Source organism: Bos taurus, chromosome 25 (assembly GCF_002263795.3).
Source record: "Bos taurus isolate L1 Dominette 01449 registration number 42190680 breed Hereford chromosome 25, ARS-UCD2.0, whole genome shotgun sequence".
NCBI classification, from domain to species: Eukaryota; Metazoa; Chordata; class Mammalia; order Artiodactyla; family Bovidae; genus Bos; species Bos taurus.
The window spans coordinates 22,752,774-22,767,221 of NC_037352.1; the positions used below are offsets into that span (position 1 = coordinate 22,752,774).

At 42.4% G+C, this 14,448-nt stretch overlaps 1 protein-coding gene across 2 annotated transcripts in view; it reads left to right on the plus strand.

Annotated features, from left to right (window-relative positions):
• LCMT1 (leucine carboxyl methyltransferase 1) overlaps window positions 1-13,776 on the plus strand; it is a 69,524-nt gene extending 55,748 nt beyond the window's left edge. For both annotated transcript variants that reach the window (XM_024985052.2, NM_001076488.1), the window contains 5 exon segments: window positions 3,165-3,285; window positions 7,470-7,571; window positions 8,783-8,874; window positions 10,565-10,662; window positions 13,561-13,776. In XM_024985052.2, coding sequence (XP_024840820.1) covers window positions 3,165-3,285; window positions 7,470-7,571; window positions 8,783-8,874; window positions 10,565-10,662; window positions 13,561-13,583 — 436 coding nt within the window. In that variant the 3' untranslated portion in view covers window positions 13,584-13,776.
• The last annotated feature ends 672 nt before the right edge of the window (window positions 13,777-14,448 follow it).

Sequence of the window (14,448 nt, forward strand, 5' to 3'; positions counted from 1 at the left end):
GCAGAGTTCCAAAGAATAGCAAGAAGAGATAAGAGAGCCTTCCTCAGTGATCAGTGCAAAGAAATATAGGAAAGCAATAGAATGGGAAAGACTAGAGATCTCTTCAAGGAAATTAGAGATATCACGGGAACATTTCATGCAAAGATGGATACAATAAAGGACAGAAATGGTATGGACCTAACAGAAGCAGAAGATACTAAGAAGAGGTGGCAAGAATACACAGAGGAACTATACAAAAAAGATCTTTGTGACCCACATAAGCACAATGGTGTGATCACTCACCTAGAGCCAGACATCCTGGAATGCAAAGTCAAGTGGGGCTTAGGAGGCATCACTACAAACAAAGCTAGTAGAGGTGATGGAATTCCAGTTGAGCTATTTCAAATCCTAAAAGATGATGCTGTGAAAGTGATGCTGCACTCAATATGCCAGCAAGTTTGGAAAACTCAGCAGTGGCCACAGGACTGGAAAAGGTCAGTTTTCATTCCAATCCCAAAGAAAGGCAATGCCAAAGAATGCTCAAACTACTGCACAATTGTACTCATCTCACATGCTAGCAAAATAATGCTCAAAATTCTCCAAGCCAGGCTTCAACAGTATGTGAACCGTGAACTTCCAGATGTTCAAGCTGGTTTTAGAAAAGGCAGAGGAACCAGAGATCAAATTGCCAACATCTGTTGGATCATCAAAAAAGCAAGAGAGTTCCAAAAAAACATCTATTTCTGCTTTATTAACTACGCCAAAGCCTTTGACTGTGTGGATTACAACAAATTGTGGAAAATTCTTAAAGAGATGGGAATACCAGGCCACCTTACCTGCCTTCTGAGAGATCTGTATGCAGGTCAGGAAGCAACAGTTAGAACTGGACATGGAACAACAGACTGGTTCTAAATTGGGAAAGGAATGTGTTAAGGCTGTATATTGTCACCCTGCTTATTTAACTTATATGCAGAGTACATCATCCAAAATGTGGGGCTGGATGAAGCACAAGCTGGAATCAAGATTGCCAGAAGAAATATCAATAACCTCAGATCTGCAGATGACACCATCCTTATGGCAGAAAGTGAAGAAGAACTAAAGAGCCCCTTGATGAAAGGGAAAGAGGAGAGTAAAAAAGTTGGCTTAAAACTCAACATTCAGAAAACTAAGATCATGGCATCCGGTCCCATCACTTCGTGTCAAATAGATGGGGAAACAATGGAAACAGTGACAGATTTTATTTTGGGAGGCTCCAAAATCACTGCAGATGGTGACTGCAGCCATGAAATTAAAAGATGCTTACTCCTTGGAAGAAAAGCTATGACCAACCTAGACAGTGCATTAAAAAGCAGAGACATTACTTTGCCAGCAGAGGTCCATCTAGTCAAAGCTATGGTTTTTCCAGTAGTCATGTATGGATGTGAGAGTTGGACTATAAAGCAAACTGAGCACCAAAGAATTGATGCTTTTGAACAGTGGTGTTGGAGAAGACTCTTGAGAGTCCCTTGGACTGCAAAGAGATCCAACCAGTCCATCCTAAAGGAAATCAGTCATGACTATTCATTGGAAGGACTGATGCTGAAGCCGAAATTCCAATATTTTGGCCACCTGATGTGAAGAACTAACTCATTTAAAAAGACCCTGATGCTGGAAAAGATTGAAGGTGGGAGGAGAAGGGGATGACAGAGGATGAGATGGTTGGATGACATCACTGATTCGATGGACATGAGTTTTGAGTAAGCTCCGGGAGTTGGTTATGGACAGGGAAGCCTGGTGTGCTGCAGTCCATGGGGTCGCAAAGAGTCAGACATGACTGAGCGACTGAATTGAACTGAACAGTTTGAAGGCATCAGTTCTTTGGCGTTCCGCCTTCTTTATGGTCCAAATTTCACAATCGTTCGTGACTACCGGGAAGACCATAGCCTTAACTATACAGACCTTTATCAGCAGAGTAATGGCTGTGCTTTTCAACACACTGTCTAGGTTTGTCATAACTTTCATGCCAAGAAGCTTACTTCTGCTTACTAGTTGTTTAATAGAGGGCAGGGTTTTGGGGTTTTGTTTTTTTAATCTCTTTGAGGCTTAGTGTCTTCATTTATGAACTGGGATCAAAACTATTTCACACGATGGTTTTGAAGACCAGGTAGCACATGTGAAAACAGTTGAGCAGAAATTGGCACATATTAGGCCTCTGAGTCAGCTGCATCTGACTCTGAGTACAGCTGCAGCTGTATAGCCAGCTGTTTGGAAAATGTGCTGGTGGGTCATGAAAGTAATCATGTATAAATCAGACCAGATCTTCATAGGAAGTTTGCCTCACTTTGGAGATCTATGAAATAGATGAAAAAAAAATTTGTGTAACAAATATTCAGATTACGTATTCTTCCCTGTGGTTTCATTTGTGTTCTCTGTTTTCCTTTATGGGCTGTCTTGTCTGCTTTTCTTTCAGTTATATTTTGAAAAGTGTTAATCCTCTTTCTAATGTTGCTAATGGCTACCTTTTACAAAATATATTGTAAATATGTTTAACTTCATTTTTTAAATGATTCAAGCCTACAAAGAAGTTTCAAAAATCATGCAGAAAATTCCCAAATAGCCTTCTTTACCTGGCCTGGGCTTAGCTAGGTGGTTCATCTGCTAGGGGCCAGGTTTCGCTCATGTCCTTTGGGGTTCGTTCATGTGTGGAGAACGGATTGGTCAGTGGAGCTGTGTCATTCTCAAGCACCTGACCTCCTCTCCTAGGGCAAGCTAGCTTGGGTTCATTTCCACAGTGGTTTCAGTTTTCTAAGTACAGCAAGAGAGCAAGTGCCAGCGTCCAGGTCATTTCCAAGCTTCTGCTGGTATCACGTTTGTTGCTATTCCAAAGCAAGTTACACGACTCACCCAGATTCCAGGGGGAGGGAAATAAACTGCCTCCTGAGTGGGAGACTCTGCCTGCACTGTGCCACAGTGTGGGTGTACAGTTAGGAAGAACCTGTAGCCATTTTTATAGTCTGCATTTTCAACCGAGAGACAAAAGTGATTGCTGATCGCTCACCTTTTTGCATTGTAAAACTTAGAGTCGTGTTACATTGATTGTTAATATGCAAACCGAAAGCACTGGGGTGTGAACTACAACGTGAGCGCATTTAGAGAGTCCCATCTGGATGAAAACATATTTATGTGCCTTTTTTTCTTCGCTTAAGATTGCCAACCCTCCTGATAGCTGAATGTGTGCTGGTGTACATGACTCCGGAGCAGTCTGCAAACCTCCTCAAGTGGGCCGCCAACAGTTTTGAGGCTGCCATGTTCATAAACTACGAACAGGTAAGAGGAAGCTCAAGAAATCCACGTTCTGTGCAGGACTCCAGGGGTGACTTTCTCTGTCTTGAGCACCCTTGGAATATGCTTTCCCTTATTATTTTCCTTCTGCCTCTGTAGCTCCTTTGTTAATCAATTCCAGCAAACCTAGTATTCTTTTCTTTTCTTGAGGTTTATTTATTTAATTTTTTTTTTTTGGTTGAACTGGGTCTTCGTTGCTGCATATGGGGCTTTCTCTGGTAGCAGCCGGCAGGGACTACTCTTTAGTTAGGGTTCCAGGGCTTGTGTTGGTGTCTTCTCTTGCTGCAGAGCATGGGCTCGAGAGCAAGGGCACAGTAGTTGTGGCACGTGGGCTTAGTTGCCAGGCGGCATGTGGGATCTTCCCGGACTAGGGATTGAATCAGTGTCTCTTGCATTCCAGGGTGGATTCCTAACGACTGCCCTAAACCTAGTATTTTTGAGTTCAAGAGTGCCTGCAAAGTTTTATCTAGAGTTTCTGGAACTTCCATCTTGGCCTTAAAGGAAGCTTTTTGTGTTCTTACTTTATCACTGTGTTTACTATAAAGTCATAGATCTTGATGGAGGGAATTTTGGCTGTCATCAGGGTAGGGGCAGTGAACTCACATGCCTTCAGAGGCAGATAGTGATGCAAGTGGAAGAAGCTGGCCAGGTGTCATACTCTGTGAAGTAGTGGGGCCTGTGCTGACCTGGGACACCCACGTCCCATTTCACGGATGCCCACTTTTCAGTGCCAGTCAGTTGTTACTATGTGGAGTGAGCCTAGAGTTGCCTGAACTCCCAATTTTTCAAGAGAGATTAGAAATCTAGGATTTTACTGTAACATTTCCTGTGGCTCAGCTGGAATGAGCTGAGCTGAGCTCATTCAATGAGCTCACAGCTCCTGCAATGCAGGAGACCTGAGTTCAATCCCTGGGTTGGGAAGATCCCTTAAAGAAGAGAAAGGCTACCCACTCCAGTATTCTGGCCTGGAGAATTCCAAGGACTGAATTCCTGGAGAATTCACTTCACTTTCCTAATTTCTAAAATCACTGAGTCTGGCCTGTGGCTCGCTGTTCTCATCTGATGCCTGAAAGGTTATGTTTTGGTGTTTTGGAATAATTCGTCTTGGGTCTGTGTGACCTGCAGCAGAATTGCTCTGTGGTTGGGAGTCCATGCTGTGGAGACAGACTGCCTAGCTCTGTGATCTGGACAAGTTACTTGACCTCTCTGTGCCTGTTTCCTCATCTGAAAAATGAGGATAATAGTCCCCCAACCTCATAGTTCATAAACGAGTTAACAAGTGCAAAAGCATTGACAACATTAAGTAAGCTGTTAACTCAGTTATTATTTGGATCTCTCAGAGCCCCAGGGTTATATAAGAATACCTGCCTCGCAGGTCTAAATTATCCAGACTAAATTTGGCAAGTGCATTCATTAAAAAAAGAAGACTTGCCTCTCTGGATTATTATGGGAACTCCTGAGATGTTGAACAGCAGTGGACTGATGATAAGCAGTGCCAATACATGTTAGCTACTTTTAGTGTTTATTTTAGTTTAGCTTTATTGATTTTATTTTGTTTTTTTTTTAACTGCTTTTCATTTTATTTTCAAATGTGATTACAGATAAGGGCAGTGCAGGGCCTTGCACATGTCACGTAGCTGCAAACAGGTCTGGGGCTGTACCTTGGTCTCCTGTCTTCCCCACCCCCGACCCAGCCCAGGTTCTGGTATAGGTGGTTCTTGGTTGGTTGATTTTTCTTATTTTCCTCTTTAATTGGAAGCATTCCTCAGAGTCAGTCTTTAAAAAAAAATTTTTTTTAATATTCATGTATTTATTTTTGACTGCACTGGGTCTTCATTGCTGCACGTGGGCTTTGTCTGGTTGCAGAGTGGGGACTGCTCTCGAATTGTGGTCCTCAGACTTCTCATTGCAGTGGCTTCTTTTGTGGAGCGCGGGCTCTAGGGCACACGGGCTTCAGTAGTTGCGGCTCATGGGCTTAGTTGCTCCAAGGCATGTGGGATCTTCCCGGACCAGGGTTGGAACTGGCATCCCCTGCACTGCAAAGCGGATTCTTAACCACTGGACCACCAGGGAAGCTGCAGACGTAGTCTTTTGACCTGGTAAATGAATATAATGGCTGCTGGCCTCGTCAGTCTGTACTAACAACGTGGATAAATCCTGGCAACCTGTCTGTGTTTTCAGGCCACCATACCTGGGAAGAAGGAATTTCATTTCCCACGTTTCCACACATTTCACATGTGCACTGTTTCATTTGTGTGTTCTTTTATTCAACATCACGTGAGAGATAAGGGGTTAAATAAGTTTTGGCCAGAGACCCTGTCACTTTGGTGCAGGGCTAAGATTGTACTAGTTTTTAGTATGTTGACCACAGCTGTCCCTCAAAGGGCTTAAACCCTGCCCACCACCTTCATTTTGTGAATAATCAACTTTTAATTCATTTATTTCCTGACAAGTACAGAATCATTAGCCTTATGTTCGTCAATTGCTCATATGTCTTATGTTGTTATTTAATTAATAGTTAAAGGACAAAACAACATGGATGATGATTATTTCAGTAATAATGATTTCAGATTCTTAGAATTTGATTATTATATAGCCAGCGCTTTTCTTTGAGTTTCGTATATATTAACCTGTTTGATCATTACAACTGCCCACAGGGTAGTTACTAGTACTATCCTGGATTTACAGGTAAGGGTTTGAACCAAGGGATTAGGTATCTTGCTCACAGCTATTAAATATCAAGCCAATATTCAAACCGAGGCAATAAAATAAAGGAGTTTGTGCTCATAAATATGCTTCTATTCTGAATGAATAGTCAGCAATCATATCATTACTGCCACATAAGCCCTATGCATCCTCCCCAAAAAAGAGTAACATTGGTTCTTGACGTGCAGAGGATTGGGGAATCACTTCATATATTGTTAAAGTGCTGAAGTTTTGATACCTTATATGTGACAAAGTACCAGTGTGTGTGCTACATTAATGTGCATAATATTTTGTTCTGCACACATATATACATGATGGTTTTTATTTATTTATTTTAATTGGAGGCTAATTACTGTACAAAATTGTAGTGGTTTTTGCCATACATTGACATGCATCAGCCATTTTGCACACATATGTACATGATGTTTTTTAAACCTTTTTTTTTTTTTTTAAATTCAGAGGTAGGTAAGGTGGTCTGGTATTCCCATCTCTTTAAGAATTTTCCACAGTTTGTTGTGATCCTCACAGTTAAAGTCTTTAGCATAGTCAGTGAAGCAGTAGATGTTTTTCTGGAATTCCCTTGCTTTTTCTGTGATCCAACGGATGTTGGAAGTTTGATGTCTGGTTCCTCTGCCTTTTCTAAATCCTGTTTTGAAATACATTTGAAAGTTCTTGGTTCACATACTGTTGAAGCCTAGCTTGAAGGATATTGAGCATTACCTTGCTAGAATGTGAAATGAGCGCAGTTGTCTAGTAGTCTGAACATTCTTTGGCATTGCCTTTCTTCTTTATTCAGAGAGTAATGCCACATGCAAAAAAAAAAAAAAAAAGTCATATAGTTTAAAGGGTAAACAAAGAAAAGTCTCTCATCTATCGCAGACTTCGGCCTCTAACCTGGGAAGCAACCTTGCTGTATTCTAGAATTTTCATGTGCATATATAAATGTGAAGAGAGATTTTTTTTTCCCCCTAAAGATAGATGGGAGCATACTATACACATTCCTTTGTAAGTTACTTTTCAAGAGTTTGTCTTAGGGGCCATCTCATATCTGTCTGTCTGCTTTTTATGTTTTCATGGCTATATGGTATTTCATTATATAAACCTGCCAGAATTTATTTAACCCCAAGCAATGGGTATTTAAGTTCTTTCCAGATCCTTTCTATCATACACAGTGCTGTAGTAAATGTTCTTGCATTTTCGCATACAGACGCAAGTCTACCTGTGAGATGGGCTCCTGGCGGTGGAGTTATCTGGTCCCAGGCTGAGTGTTTGCAATGCATGAACACTGCCCAGGTGCCTTTCGAGGGCTGTACTCCATCAGCATTGCACTTGGGGTTCCGTGACCTGCGCTGGGTATTACCAGCCTTGACTGCTTAGCAATAGGATGTGGTTATTTTATTTTGCATGTTTTAAGAAGCAGAGAGACCCTGTGGTAGTGCCCAGCCTCCCCTCTCCCTTCCCAGGTAAACATGGGTGACCGGTTTGGGCAGATCATGATCGAGAACCTGCGGAGGCGACAGTGTGACCTGGCCGGAGTGGAGACTTGCAAGTCGCTGGAGTCGCAGGTCAGAGGGCAGAGGCCCGGATGTCCTCTTGTACCCTGGCCAACCGAGAAAGTGCTTCCTCCCTACACAGATGGGAGAATGTGAGGGTCCTTCCGGAGTGCCTGCCTGCGGGCAGCCACTGGTTCATCGTGTGGGGGAGATCCAAGCCCTGTACTACCATCTTGGCATGGAAAATACAAGTTTACATTTCCTGTCTCCTGTTACTTTACTTTTTTATTATGCTGTTTTTCAAACAACATAAGAGTAGAGGGAATAATTAAAGTGAACACCTATGTCCCACCAGCCAACTTCAATAATTAATAATATTTTGTCATTGCCATATTGTTACCCCTTCCCCCAAATTTTCATTGGTGGTGTCATTGGAAAGGTGGCTCAGGGGTAAAGAATCTCCCGGCAGTTCAGGATTCACGAGTAGATGTGGGTTCAATCGCTGGGTCAGAAAGATACCCTGGAGGAGGAAATGGCAGCCCACTCCAGTGTTCTTGGCCTGGATAATCCCATGGACAGAGGAGCCTGGCAGGCTACAGTCCATGGGGTCACAAAGAGTCAGACATGGCTGAGTGTCTGAGCACATCGTTGGAATATTTAAGGCAAATCCCAGACACTGTTTCATTTCCCTCGTAAGTACTTCAGTGTGAATCTCCTACCAGTAAGGACCTTCCTCTGCCCAGGATAATGATAATACCATGATCACATCTGACAAGTGGACATGCTCCTTCATAGCAGCTGACACCCACCCAATTCATACTTGGCTTTTACCAGTTGTCTAAAAAATTGTTCACGGTTGGTGTATTTGAATCAGGATCCAAACATGATTCCCACTTCGTACTTGACTTAAATTCTTGCAAACTGTAATTGTTCCCCCAAAATTTAGAAATTTTTTGGTGAAGAGGCACTTCCCTATCCCTACCTCCTTTTAAATGGCTTAGTTTTTACATGGCTTGTGTCATTACCACCAGGGCCCTTTAAAAAGCTGTTGCTTGTATAGAATAGTTTCTTCCTTTATTTCTCTTTAAATATTATACTTTAGGGTGCCCCCATTGTAACAGTACCTGTTGAGTAGAGAAAATGGGGAAATGAAAAGACAGATGAGAGGGTCCAGAATGGGCTTTTTAAAGAGGAGCCCTCCGAGGGAAGCTGTGTGTGCAAAGAGTGCCTCGGGTCGTGTGACAGCTCCTGTCGTCTCCCTTTCTCTCCGCCCCACGTTTTAGAGAGAACGGCTCCTGTCCAGCGGGTGGGAGTCGGCGTCAGCCATCGACATGATGGAAGTGTACAGCAGGTTGCCTCGTGCCGAAGTGATCAGGTACGGGACTGACAAGAGTCCGCTCCATGGCAAATAACTGTGAATGAAAGGCATCATTGTCCATACCTTTTAATGTTTTTTTAAAAAAAAAACCAAACCCAACCCCAAACTAGACCTATTTTGACACAAGTTAACTGCTGCTAACATAGATTAAACATTGCTAGCTCCTTGAGAGTAACTCATTAGCTATTAGCCAAGACAAGGTTTATGCCCCAACACTATTTTAGTCAAAATAAACAGTTACACCTCTGCAGTGGAAATCTTGCACAATCCTGTGTTTTGGAAAAGGAGGAAAGTCACGTTGCTCAAGGGGTCCTAAGGGGGGTTCGGGGGAGTCTGCTTATGGATTTTTAAGTGGACTTTCCCCCTCATTATAAAAGAAAGACGTGCTTGTTGTTCTAAAACAATTTTCAAGTAAAGTTCATGAATTATAATATAGAGCAATTGTGTGCTGTGAATAAATTGGAGTATATTCTTTTTCTATGTGTATATAAATATTTATCAACCTATAGATTTGTATTTTTTGAATCAGTAGATTGATACATGTATTTGCCTGTAAACCACCATCCTTTCAAAAGCTTAACAATAGCTTATATTTATCTCTGCATGTCAAGATGTTCAGGTTACCATATCCTGTTTAGTGGTGCCTGGCATTTATATTGATGTGTGGATAAATGCTAACGACAACAGTTTTTCACACTGAGATATAATTGACAGGCAATGTTAGTTTCAGGTGCACAACACTTTTTTAAGGAGAACCACTTTATTTTGAGTAGTAAACAAAACTCCGTTTATAATGTAATAAAAGAAACCCTCCATCAATTTCTTCACAGTTAGTCTGAGGAACAAAATCTCCAGCTTAATTAGAATTTACATTTAACCTTAAATATTCTAAAATCCATCCATGTCAACTTTGGAGTTTTAGTCTTGCCCGATCCTATGAAATAGACCAAACCTTGATAGATAATCAGACTCCTAGTTTTTGCCGTTAAGCATATTTCTTCATCTTGCTTTCTGACTCCATACATTCCATCCTGAATGTTCAATGGATTTGCAGTAAACTTCCAAGGTGAAGGGAAATTTCTTGCTCATCGTTGGCCTAAAATCTTGGCTTGTGTTCATCTTTTGAAACAAAAAACACACACCAAAAGTGCCCACAGGTTCCACTACTAAAACTCCTTTAAAGATCTTCTTTGCCAGTGGTTCCAGAGCGCAGTCCATGACGTCTGAAGCAGTGTCTTGGAGCAGAACCCCACCAGGTGCAGCAGGCAGGACATGGCAGGAGTCCTGGTTTAATTTACGTTTCTTTTCACATAAATGAGATTGAAAAGCCCTTGTTTTTTTCCTTGCCAGTGATCTGGTCTTTTACCCATCTTTTAAATAAGTTTTAAAAAGTGTTCTTTCTTACTGAAGTGTAACAGCTCGTTTATATAACAAGGAAATCTACCCCCTTGTCATTTGTATTACAGACATTCTCTTGAGTTTGTCATCTGTCACTTTTGACTTTGCTTATGGAGGTTTTTTTCTTCTTTTCAAAAATAGCTAAAATGGTCCCACGCCATACGTACTGTTCTGTAGCCCGCTTCTTTTCACATAGTCTATCCTGAACGCGTTTCCACGCCCGGCAGTGTGCGTCACGGCCTTCATTTTTAATTGGATACGTTGGTACTGTTGTCTTGTCATTCCACAGAATAGAGGCCCTTGAATTCCTGGATGAAATGGAGCTTCTTGAACAGCTCATGCAGCATTACTGCCTTTGCTGGGCCACCAAAGGAGGAAGCGAACTAGGTAGGTGACTTCACTTATATTGATTGGAATTTTTCTAGGGAATTTTTTGTCTCTGGAGAACGTAACGCTCAATGGGAATTTTCTACCCAGGAGGAACTAGGGCTCGTATACATGGATCTGTGAACATAGAGAATCAGCAGTTATATCCTCTGATTTTATAGCACAAAACCCAGGAGAACTGCTTAAATAAACCACATGTATGAAAACCAACCAACAGCCCTTTAGGGCTGTTTGTGGAATTTCCTCAACTGGATGGTAAGAGACCTTGAGTCTTGTAATCATCTTAATGAAAGGATCCAGTGTTCAGCTTTTTGATCTGCTTGTAACCAGGTTTGCTTGATGTTAAAACACACAGGTCATTGTTTCTGTCTAACACCCCTGCAGCTGTGGGTTGAGTTTCTCTCTCTCATCTTCTTTTATATTGGAGGTGAATTCCCCTGGCTTGAAAGAGTCGGGCCGTGGGGACAAAGCCCGGAGCCTTGTCTCAGTGCCTTGTTGCCTTGATCTTGACCCAGTTCCTCCTTTACAGCTGCCCCGTGCTGACCGTACTTCCCCTGGGCGCCTCTCCAGCCCAGTGGAGATAGTTTTAGATCCCAGTTCTGGCCTTTGCTTCCTATAGCTCTGTCTGACATACTGCCTTAGGCAAGTAGTGAATATAAAACAAAGAGCTTGGAGTCAAGGCCTGTCTCCTGTGTGAAAATTCCAGGTTGTTAATCATCCTCCTTGGGATTATCTTTCCACCAGTTTATAAATTTACCCAGCTGGGCAGTTCAGTCCACAAAATCCATTTATTTTTTATTTAAAAAATCATTTATTACTGTGTTTTTGTACTGCTGTTTTCCCCCATTTTTGAAAACAGTATAATTTTAAGCAGAGACTTTGGAAACTTCTAAAAAAAAGTATGGCAAAGAAAAAAAAATCACCCGTATGCCCATCACTCAGAGATAACCTCTGGCAGCTTTTCCCTTCTTTTCTTTTTCTAGCTGTTGATTTGTTTTTAGGGGGGTTTAATTTATCTATGTAACCTTGATTCTGGATCTTTTTAAGCTTAATATTATAACATAAGCATTTCCCCTTGCTACTAAAAACTCTGCATGAGCATAATTTTCATGGCTTTATAAATATTCTGTCATGAAGCTCTGTCTGCATTTACTTAATTTTCTTACACTTTAAAAAAATATAGGTGACTTGTAATAGTATAGAATTAACTCTAGATTCTGTCAAGTAATGATGCATTGAGCTTTTCTATGTAAGGGGCTTCTTTTTCCCCCTTCTCACCTAGCTACTTGTGGTACAGTGTAGTAAGTCACTTACATACGAACCTTCAAGCTGCGAGCTTTTAAAGATGCGCACGCGCGTTCCGTCAGTGTCAGGTGTGAGTGACACTGCAGCTTTTCCTCCGTCTCCTATTGCTGACGGCCCTTCAGCTTTCCAGCCTCCCACCTCCCTGCCCCCTTCTGGCAGTAACTCTTCTTGCCTCTTCACTCAATGCCAGCCCCTCTATGCTGAGCTGTGTACTGTACTACTGTACTTTTCGAGGTACTGTAGTGTGAGATTAAAAATGTTTACTTTGTATGTTTGTTTATGTATTATTTGTGTGAAAAGTATTATAAACCTATTACGGTACAGTACTATGTAGCCAATTGTGTTAGTTGGGTATGGAGGCTAACTTGGTTGTACTTATTAACAAATTGGGCTTGCTAATGCACTCTTGGAATGGAATGGAACGGAACTCATTCGTTGTAAGGGACTTACTGTACTTAACTTGTATGTGTGTAGAGGAGAAACTGTCTGTGTTTGCTCGAAGTTCAACACTTAAAAGACCAGGTTCTAAAGAATAGGCCATAAGTCAAAATACGAACAGATTGATACTAAACAAACCTACAGCCAAGACTCTGGAAAATCAGAATGATTCTCCAATAATAAAATCACCTGCTAAAACAAAATTCAACACTCTTCATAGGAAGATATCAGAATTCAGAGTCTCCTCAGCTTACCACCCACAGTGTTCAGTTTAGTTCAGTCACTCAGTTGTGTCCAAATCTTTGTGACCCCATGCACCACAGCAGGCCAGGCTTCCCTGTCCATCAGCAACTCCTAGAGGTTGCTGAAACCCATGTCCATCGAATCGGTGATGCCATCCTACCGTCTCACACTCTGTTATCGCCCTCTCCTCCTACCCTTAGTCTCTCCCAGCATCAGGGTCCTCTTCAATGAGTCAGTCTTTCACATCAGGTGGCCAAAGTATTGGAGTTTCAGCTTCAGTATCAGTCCTTCCAATGAGTATTCAGGACTGATTTCCTTTAGGATTGATTGGGTTGTATTTGATTAAAAAATTACTAGATATGTGAAGAAATAAATTGCCTACACCAGTCTTTTTTATTACTGAATTTGATTCAAAGACAAAAGGGTGAAAAAAATTGCTAAGGCTAGTCAGTAACCCTTTGACTTCTTTCTCACCCAAAATGGGACAATAGTAATTTTCAAATGTATTTAAGGTAAAAAGCAGAACACTCAAGAATGAACTCGTTAAAACAAGTGAACTCGTTAAAACAAGTTGTCTGAATGAAAGGTATTAATTCAGGAAAAAAAAAAAACTTCAGCATTTAAAGAATGGACGTGTGGGTTTTACTGGAGAGCCCATAAACCGCTGTAACATGTCTTAATCCCTTTTAAACCGCCAGTAAACACTGTCTCATCCAGCCTCCTGTTTCCTTGTGGAATCTTATCTTACACAACCAGGAGGCCCGGGTGCAGTAATTGAATGTGCAGCCGTCGCCCCAGAGCCGGTCCCCATGGACCTGGGGCCCCAGGGTCACATTCTTCCACCTCTGACTGTTTTCTCTGCCTCAGCCTGTGACAGCCCCTTCTCAGCATCTGTGCGTTTCCTCCCCTCAGGTTTGAAGGAAATAACTTATTGATCTGTTCAAGACTCGTGCTGAGCCAGAGCTGAAGCCAGCGACCTTTCCGGAGTTGAGTCTCCAAGTTTCCTGAGTGGTGGGGAAGCTCCGGCCGCCATTCTCCCCACTCTCCAAGAAGCCTCATTTACTGGGGTGGTTGTACAAGTTCCTGTTCCTGTTGGCTAACAGTTTAAATAAATCTCTGTTGCCAGTTGCCGGTGTGTTGGTCCTCTGCTGTTTATCCTTTGCTCCCCGGGGGGGACTGTGGTTCCCCTCTTTGTCAGCTGGAACCAAATATCCTCAGCCCAACCTTGGCCTTGGCCCACTGCCCGTGAGTCAGACTCAGCTCCTGCATCCGTTGTGGGATTTACTCCCGTGTGCTCTTACGTGTGGCATCTTGACCAGAGGTTGGAGCGCGTCTCTGCTCCCGTTTCTGCCCTTGCCTGCTCAAGTCCTCCTTCACCTTGGTCACTGTGGCAGGGTGAATGATGACCCTCTAAAATGTCCCTTCCCAATCCCCCCTGCTGAGAGTATGTTACCTTGTATGGCAAAAGGGGCTTTGCAGATGTGATTAAGTTAAGGATCTTGAGGTGGGAGCATCCGGGTGGGCCAGATGTAATCACAAGAGTCCTTCCTTTTAAGGGAAGAAGGGAGGGCAGAGTCAGAGGAACAGGCAGTGTGATGCCACAAGCAGAGACCGGAGTGATATACTTTGAAGATGAGGGAAGGGCGAAAGTTGAGGAATATAAGTGGCCACTGGATGCTGAAAAGGGCAAGCGAATATCTCAGAGCGTCTAGAAGGAACCAGTCTTGCCAACACCTGGACTTCAGCCCAGTAAAACTAATTTCAGATTTCTTACTCCCAGGACAAGAAGAGAATAAAGTT